Source organism: Branchiostoma floridae, chromosome 6, assembly GCF_000003815.2.
Source record: "Branchiostoma floridae strain S238N-H82 chromosome 6, Bfl_VNyyK, whole genome shotgun sequence".
In the NCBI taxonomy this organism is placed as follows: domain Eukaryota; kingdom Metazoa; phylum Chordata; class Leptocardii; order Amphioxiformes; family Branchiostomatidae; genus Branchiostoma; species Branchiostoma floridae.
In genome coordinates, this window is record NC_049984.1 from 24590324 (window position 1) to 24600021 (window position 9698).

At 42.3% G+C, this 9698-nt stretch overlaps 1 protein-coding gene across 1 annotated transcript in view; it reads right to left on the bottom strand.

Moving 5' to 3' along the window:
- Positions 1-2210: 2210 nt before the first annotated feature.
- Positions 2211-9698, bottom strand: part of LOC118417740 (kelch-like protein 12) — a 10158-nt gene continuing 2670 nt past the window's right edge. Inside the window, exons 2-5 of the mRNA XM_035823434.1 lie at positions 8718-8868; positions 7084-7218; positions 5874-6023; positions 2211-5076 (exon numbers count right to left, since the gene is read on the bottom strand). Of these exons, the coding sequence (XP_035679327.1) occupies positions 4183-5076; positions 5874-6023; positions 7084-7218; positions 8718-8868 (1330 nt within the window). The 3' untranslated portion in view covers positions 2211-4182. The remainder of the gene's footprint in view (positions 5077-5873; positions 6024-7083; positions 7219-8717; positions 8869-9698) is intronic.

The window sequence follows — 9698 nt, forward strand, 5'->3', positions numbered from 1 at the left end:
CTGGCCTGAATCTACGTGTTACGGCGTCATAACCAACGTGGAACGGGGCCGTCTGATTGGTCCGCGGCGCCTGGCTATATGATAATGATCCTTCTATACCTCCTTTACCAATGGGTTTTAGAGTCACCCATAGATATTCGTGAATTGTCCGGTTCGAACGTTTGATTCAAGACATGATGTACAGTAGAAGCCGCTTAATTGCACGGTCTATTTGCCAGTGAATTTCGTGCAATTATCCGACTGGTGCAATAATGCGAAGTTATCTAGCTGGACCACACTGGTTTTGGATTTGGAGATTACGTGCAGTTAACAGAAGTGTGCGTTAATCCGTTGTGCAATTAACTGGCTTCTACTGTATATGAAGAGGTCATATATTTCAGTGAGACAAACAGGCCGAGTACCGTATTGACACTCGAGAGGGGCTCGGCTCAACTTTCCTGGGACGCGGCCTAGAAACCCAAATCACCCGAGCCCAAATATAACCGCATAACAAGCACTGATTTATGTCGCTATCTCCTTTTGCGGTGCAAGAAAGGATCGCTGATTTGGCCAGAGGGACTCCTAAGGCCACAGCAAGTAAATGTTATGGATGACATCCTCTGCAGACGGCAAAAATAGTGAGATAGGGCGGGGAAAAAACAAGATGGGTAAAAAAAAACAAGATGGCTAAATGTTACAAATATACGCACTAGACGTTAAAAATAGAATTGAAGCGACGAAATGTAGTATCACAGTCTACAAGGCATTCATTTCTGTATTCAAGTGTACTAAATGTGACACAGTAGTGTGGTAAACTGGTATCACTTACCAACATGGTAACAACACTTATGGCTTCTATATTCTATTTTTTTATTCTATATACTATCTAATTAAATTTTTAGTTTCACTTCTATAACTATAGTCATGGCTACCTGGCTAGTGTCACTTCTACAAGTACAACCATTAGCCTACAACACATTTGCCTATTTTGGTACCTTAGCTTCTCGTAATGTTGACCATCTCCGAAGAGAAAAAAAAAAATCTTGTTGTTTTTTTCTGAAATCAGGCGAAAATTAATGCGCGCCCTGATGTCATCCATAAAATGTACTTGCTGTGGCCTAACTATGCCATCAGAGGCAGACCTTCAACATCTGATTGCGCAAACTTTTCCACAATGTCTGGGTAAATGTCTCCGGCTGTGCACAGCAACACGTTTGTTGATGTACGTTACTATATAGAGGGTTTATAATTGAGCGTTGGGTTTCGCAATGTTTCTGTATCTGTATCTATATAGCCGGTATAACCGTATTTCGGCATAACACACCAGCTTCGCTGGCACGAATCACAGCAGCAGCTGTTAATTAATCTCCAAGCAGATCCTATAATGACATAAGATAGTACCAAACTGGCCAAGGAGTGTAGGTAGCCAAGAGGTGTCCATTTGCCATGTAGGATCCCCGGTACCCTGAGCCGGCTTCACTCCTCTGCCAGCTTTTGATGCTATCTTACGAGTATGTTACCGTAGGATCTGCTTGGAGATTATGTGTTTATACACTGAACGACGAGGATGGGGGGAGGGGGAAGAACTAGACATGAAAATTGGGAATGAAAAGAAGGGAGGAAGAGAGATGGATGTAGAGAGAGAGACAGAAAGAGAGGAGAGACGGAATGAGAGAAAGGGAGCGAGAAATGAAAATTTCCAATGGAAAGAAGGGAGAGAGGGGTGTAGAGAGAGAGATGGAAAGAGAGAAGGAGAGAGACAGAGAGAGGAGGGGGGTAAGATATGGGTCAAGAAAGTATTGAAATGTAATACGTTATTCAAGACATATAGCACCAGACACAAACAAATGCACGAAACATATACTAGTAGTGTACTCTCAGCAACATATGTTTTGATTCATTATTTTTCAGAGCGACAAGCGAAACACACAAAAATCATTCATTGGGTGTAATATATCAATGATAGCTGCAGCTTTCTAAAGATATGTCTTTTCATAACATGGACGTTTTCATCAAGATATAAATATAGAAGCGCTCTAATTTACTTAGTACTTGAAGTGACTTGCTATACATGTGCTACAATCAAGTAATTCTATATTTTTATTTATTTTCAATTTTCAATTTTAGACCAAAAGGAGCATGAGTATGAGATTGGTCTATCAACACATTTCTAGAAGTAAAAAATGCTACAAAACATACTCTTGACTAGAAAGGAAACAAAAACACTTAACTAAAAATCTCTTTACTTTTAATCTGCTTTACTTCTGACAAATCTGGTGGTATATAAATGGGCTACAAAAATTACGATAGCAAAAAAGGTTAATATTAAGGCCATGCTGATATGATTATATGGATGACATCCTCTAGGAACCCCAAAAATTGATGTAAAAACTTAAAAAAAGGGGCAAAAAGGTTGCCTTCCTTATGAAATCTAAGTGGTCAGGAAGGCTGAACAAACGTCAAAACATAGACAAACGTATACAGAGAAATGTGTTCATTTTTGTTCTTTCACATATTTTTGTACCTTGGAATTGGCTTTGGCATTCAAACAGTATCCGTTTTCCAAATTTTTTTCGAATCCATGACATATATCTACTCTTCTGGCAGATGCATTGTACAAAACATCTGCCACATGGTCCAAAACTTCTAATTTCAAATGGCCGAAAATTGATGCATGCGCTAATGTCATCCATACAGTCGAATCAACATGGCCTAAATTATAACTATTTTGTCATTGTTGCAAGGAATATTTTACAATCCACAACCTTCATCACCAAAGCACATACTCAAACACAAAATATTGACACATATGTCAATATTTGATCCTTTAAAGCAGCTGCCGATTGCATATAATATATATTGCACAATAAAATCATAAATAATTAATTTTATGCTTAAATTTACACAAGCCATGAAGTTTAACATAGGAATTGAACTCCTAATGGAATGCCTTCTATACAATGTTTTTTTACAAACAATAGAATCCAAAATACACCCTTTATGAATAGTTGTAACAGAATATATCATGAATTTGCAATAGAGCTTCAGTCACATACTGTACTGTACATTATGGAAACATCGGTGCCTTTACAGAGACCACCTACAATGTGCTAGCAACTTTAATAGCATGGGTGCGACAGATGGACACGGCAGCAGTACTTGTTGCCTCCAAAGAATCATAATACTGTACAATGTATAATTATTTTGTACACATTGCATTTAGACAAAGGAGTAGGTGGGCAGAAGACGGAACAAAACATTTTGCGGTAGTTTTGAGTTCACAATGAAGAGCTTATCGCCAAACCATGAAAATAAAACCGCAGCCAACTTCAATGTACTTAGAGTACTCTACAAACTGTCTATTCCTTTTTGCCCAAAATGAAAGAATGTTTGAGTATGGACATTGGATTAAATCCTGTGACAATAATTGCTACAATACAGGATGCTACTTCGGACTGGTGCAGGTAGACATTATCTACAAAGCTTGAATTTTACCAGAACTACCATTCAAATGCAGATGGTAAATCCAGCCAATACATAAGAGGAATAATTCTCAAGACTAGGGGTGGGTACCAGTACAGAAACTTCAGATACATATACAGTCCAGGTCCAGAGGATCAGGTCCAGGTATGGATCTGCATCTGAACCTGAACAGTTGTGCTGTATCATATTTTGGATAGCGAGACATTAGTACAGGTTTCTGTGAGCGCTACAAATGATGCTAAAATTGGAATGATTATTAATAAGTTATCAATAAGTTATTTTCAGTGCACATTAGTGCTGACTGTTTAAAGGGCAACCTCAAAATGAACCTTTGCAGCAAACGACAAAATTGTGCCCTTTTCTAACCAATCAAATCACTGTCCATTTTCTACGTAATCGGTTCAACAACCGGTCCACTGATTTTTTACTGGTCAGTTATTTTTCCCGATCCAGCAAGAGATACCGGTTTCATATACCGCTATACGGTACTGTACGGTACGGTACCCAACCTCATCAAGACATTCAGAATGCTAAATGCAAGTTGCAAGCATCCATCCCTAGTTACCCTCTCTTGGAGAAGCGTAGCTTCTGTTTGGATACTTTGCAGACTTTGCAACACTTGGTGCCAAAAAGCGCCGCTACGTGTACAAAAATAACACCATGGGCCATCTCTGATTGGCTATGTCTATCTGCGGAGCGAGGATGCGATATATATACATATCACATGAGGACATCAACGTCCATATTGCAACACACCACCGCGGCCCCGAACTCAAACGATTTCACGTCCGTCCACGCGTCCAATGAGTATGCTTCGTCCTCTGGAATGTTTATCCCAGCATCAAAACACGTCCTACACAACATGAAGTATAGTCGCTGTCCTATTTGGAATGCACCAAGGTTGTTTGACGACACGTTGGGCTGCGGTACCAACGTCCAATCACCCATCTGTTCGTCGTAGACTTCAACAACCTGCGAGTTCACCATCTCTCCGTTGTCTTCGTCGGTTTCGTTAGTCGTGAGTCCGCCCGCTACGTACAGTTGGTCGTTGATGACGAGAGCAGCTGCAAAGCTGTGCTTCCGTCGCGTGGGCGCCTGGTCCGCCCAGGTGTCAGTTTCCGGGTCGTACACTTGCACCTTGTCGTGTACGGGTCCGTCACGCGTCTCCTCCATACCTCCGATGACGTAGATCCGTCCCCTGTACGCGGCCACCGCGGCATCCTTTAGCTCGTGCGGTTGGTGTGAGACTTCGCTCCACAAGAGAGACGGAATGTGCAACTTGAAGCTGTGGTGCGACGATATCAAATATATGCAGTCACCCAACAGGACGCACGCGGGACGAAAGTGATAGCCGACTCTCGGGATCTCGTCCCAGCTATTGGTGGAGATGTTGTAGCGAAGGTTCTCCTGGACTCCAAGACCGCTACTGGTCTCCCCGCCAAAGATGTAGATGGAATCTCCCACGCAGAGGAGCGAGGGGTTGCAGCGACAGTCGCCGACTTCGGTAAGGCAGGTCTTCCACGGGTAGAGGAGCTTTGGTAGGGAGAACCAGTCTTTCTGAACAGGGTCGTAGTAGTGTGCATTGGGACTGTAACCTCCCATCGCCAGTAACACCTGCAGCCAAAGACAACAAGAACATAGGATACATCAATGAAAGCTCGACATCCAGGTACACCCGAACCACTCTTGGGAATGTGACATTCCTCTAGAAAAGCAGACATTCTCCGTCTTTCAAGCGTACATTCCTCTTGGGAAGCGAACGTTCCATATCCTTCATAAGGTTTACACTTCTCTACGTAAGCAGAAATTTCTTCGATACCCACGGCCTGTTGAATGGACTGGTTACCCGACAAATCCCTTCCTAGTTTATCTAGAGGAATATATATAGAGAGAGGAAAGTCGAGGAATGTCCACTTTTTCAGAGAAATGTACGCATTCCTGAGAAATGTGCACATTCAATTGGTCGGGGACAGTAATAAGATATGCCAAATTATGGGCCAAAATAGCAAAATAGTTTCAGGTAGCATCCACTGTGTCAGTGACACTGAGGAGACCTTCTTAGTCTTCACATCTTTTACATGTCAATTCATAGTTAGGGTATAAAACCTGCTCTGCAACAAGATTTCCTCAGTGTTACTGACTTAAGAAAGGCGGTGAATGTTACCTGTAACATATGACTGCTTCAAAAATCATACCCTGTCCCTTGAGTAACTGCTTTCTGGCAAAGAACACACTTAATTATGACAAACTTTAAGTTAGAATTTGGGACAGTGAACAGGATTATGTCTTGAGAGTAAGAGAGGCCATTCACATTAGGGTTCGGTTTTTCCAGGCCAGTCCAACAAGGAAAAACAGTTTTGTACTGGTAGACCATACTGGTATACAGACCCCTAAAAGACAGTTTGTCCTACCTGATTCCCCGCCATCGGACAGTACTGAGCCATGTCCAGAGTGGACAGGGAGATGTCCAGTTGGTCAATACTGGGGATGGGGGAGTCTGCCTCCTCACCGTACACATCCACTATGGCCTGGTGCAGCATGCACACACACTCTGGTACATCCTATAGGTACAACGTACCAACAAATGCAAGCACATTCGTTTTTACAGGCAAACTTTCAGGCATGCATATACTAAAGCTATGTCGATTTGATCATATGGTTGATCATATCCTCTAGAAATCCCAAAACTAAACGGATGCAAGCATGCCAAAAAAAAGTTTGCCCAAAAAAGTTGCCTTCATTTATATGAAATCTAAGTGATCTGGAAGGCTGAACTAACTGAGTATTGAATACAGAACATTAGATTCTACATTTCTGTGTTCACAATCTTCTTCTTTCACATTGGAATTGACGTTGACACTGGGCTCTAGCCAGCTCGACATTTTTTTCGGTCAGCCGATTCCCATTGTCGCGAAAACATAATTCCAGGAGTTAGAGAGACTGAACTGAGACCTTGAAAAACGGGTTTTAATGAGATTACCGTATGCGAAAGGGCGCCGACACACATTGTCAATAATCATAACAATAGCAAAACAAACAGTGTGTGGCTTTTACGGCCGTGGACGGCGTCCCCAAGCAGCCTGTAGCTTCCACCAAGGAGTATTTATCAGATTTTTGTCCGTCAAAGTTGACGGATTGGTTTAAAAATTTTTCCGTCACACCCAGCAAATTTCCGTCAATTGACGGAAAAACGGACGCTGGCTTGAGCCCTGCGTTGACATGAGTATATGTTTCCCGATACTATCTTTTAATCTACCGCATGTATCAAATTTTGCAGCTGCTTTGTACGATTCAAAGCATGGTTGAAAACTTTCTTTTAGTTTTAGAAACGGACAAAAGTTGATGTGCGTGCACGGATGTCATCCATATAATCAAATCAACATGGCCTATGAGTATGACATAATCTATAGCCATAGGTGGCCAGGTTGTCATATAGGTACATCGTACCAACAAACGCAAGCACATTCTTTTTTACAAGCAAACCTTTAGACATGCATATGCTTAGACGTAATCAGTAGGTGGCAAGGTGGTCCTTTACTAGGTTCATAGCATATGCAATACAAAGAAATTCTTTTTAAAAAACCAAACCTTCCTATGATTTCCTCACAGTTTTGTTTTTACCTGTAGCTTCTTCTTGGCCGTCCGTAGGTCCCGTGGGTCGACTGAGTCCAGGTTGATTTTGCGGAGCAGTCTGGCGGCCAGGTCTAGTCTCTGTTTCCTGTCGTGGTCAATCCACTTCAGAACCACCTGGAAAACCTGAGAAATAGGACACTTTATTTTGTTTGTTTGTGTTAGTTTGAACCTTTGCTTGTTCATGACAGCTCAAATCGGCCTGCAGGCCACTTTTCATTGAGGTCATGTGGGAAGAGGCAAGGGTCAGACAAAGTACTAAAATATATAACAGAGATACAGTTTACATCACAAGTCCTAATGAGTCTTATAAATGTAGGTCTAAATAATATAGCACACAATTTTTCATCATCATGAGACTGCGTGGCGCAGTGGCAGCTACATGATTCGAGTATGAAGGTTTGAGTATTTTGGTTGTTCCCGTTACTTTAACAGTCCCTTGAAACCGACGGACCAACTAGAAATAACTGGCAACTAGTTAAGACCTGCTGCTTTTTTTCTTAAATTCATAAATGCATAAACAAATCCAGAGCACCACACAAGGTTGTTGCCCCCATGCACACTGCATATTGGAGCCGTCTGAGGTTGTTTGAGGTCGTTTAAGGTTTTTAGGCCGACGGAATCAGCAAGGGTACTATAGACAGAGAAACAGTCACTTTTAACAGTGCTTGGGTGATAATTAAAGGTTAATGACCCGCCCCGAGGTGTATATGGTGTCATAACGCCTGGTCCTTTGCTATAACCACCAAATAAAACCACCGATGTGAGCGAAGTGGTTATAGCAAAGGACCAGGCGTTGTGACACCATGTACACCGAGGAACAGGCGGGTCATTAACGTTATTATCATATAGCCTACCCAAACTTGCAAACTCCTGTATGACGCATAGATCTCTTGGTACGTGTGAATTCCTTTGTCAAATTTCTGAAAATTCACATTTGTTCTTTGGTACATGCATATGTAAGGAGATTACACATTGCATTTTGAAACCAAAAATTTCCACAGAAAATATTCGAAACATTGCAAGCTTTTTCAGAACAACAAAACTCATTATCAATGATAGAAGGAGCCATCCCCCTCTTGCAGTCTGTACTTATTCCCTCTGCTCTGGCATGTGTTTTGCTCCCTTTTGTTGGTCAATGCCTGCATATACCTTACTTTCTTGTGTGTAAGGCTACTTTTGATTGGTCAAAATGAATGCACTGGTGTCGATTTGCATCGGCAATGGTGCCGGTGTCGATTCATTCTGACCAATCAGAGGAGCGATACACACCTGCCTGGGCTGAATCTTTGTATTACGGCGTCATAACCAACATGGAACGGGGACTTCTGATTGGTCTGCGGGGCCCGGCTATATGATAATCATTGTTAAAAAGCAACTATGTGGCTGAAAAAGCTTGAGGAATCTGTAAATCTGGGGCCAACTAGGTTTGACATTTTTCTCAATAAATCTGCATTCAGCATTGGAAGATTGGGTCAGCGTCTAGTGTTAAATTTTTGCCTTGTTAGCAATGGTCATTGTAATAGGTACCTCAAACATGAAATTAAACAACTTATGCACATGTAGTGCTAGTGTAGACAAGGGGTTGGTGAAGTTTTCAAGATTGACAGCATCTAAATTTTTACCTGTGTCTGTGAGACAGGCTCCCACTCTGGACCCCACACACTACCCCTCATGTTACGCATGATCTGCTGGGAGAATGGGTGAAGGGGGTTCACTAGCGCAAGGATGGCCTCCAGGGCTTCCACTGTCAGCAGTTCATAGAAGTCTTCTCTCCTGTACAAGGATACATCAATCATTCAATCAATCAATCAAGCAACCAACCAATCAGCAGTAACCATTATCTGTATGTGTTGTGAGAATGGGTGGAGGGGGTTCACAAGAGCAAGGATGGCCTCCAGGGCTTCCACTGTCAGCAGTTCATAGAAGTCTTCTCTCCTGTACAGGGATGCATCAATCAATTAATCAATTAATTAATCAGCAGTAACCAATGAGCACTGGGAGAATGGGTGGAGGGGGTTCACTAGTGCAAGGATGGCCTCCAGGGTTTCCACTGTCAGTGTCAGCAGTTCATAGAAGTCTTCTCTCCTGTACAGGGATGCATCAATCAATTAATCAATTAATTAATCAGCAGTAACCAATGAGCACTGGGAGAATGGGTGGAGGGGGTTCACTAGTGCAAGGATGGCCTCCAGGGCTTCCACTGTCAGCAGTTCATAGAAGTCTTCTCTCCTGTACAGGGATGCATCAATCAATTAATCAATTAATTAATCAGCAGTAACAAATGAGCACTGGGAGAATGGGTGGAGGGGGTTCACTAGCGCAAGGATGGCCTCCAGGGCTTCCACTGTCAGCAGTACATAGAAGTCTTCTCTCCTGTACAGGGATGCATCAATCAATTAATCAATTAATTAATCAGCAGTAACCAATGAGCACTGGGAGAATGGGTGGAGGGGGTTCACTAGTGCAAGGATGGCCTCCAGGGTTTCCACTGTCAGTGTCAGCAGTACATAGAAGTCTTCTCTCCTGTACAGGGATACATCAATCAATCAATTATTTAATCATGCAAGCAACCAATCAGCAGTAACCATTAACAGTATGTGCTG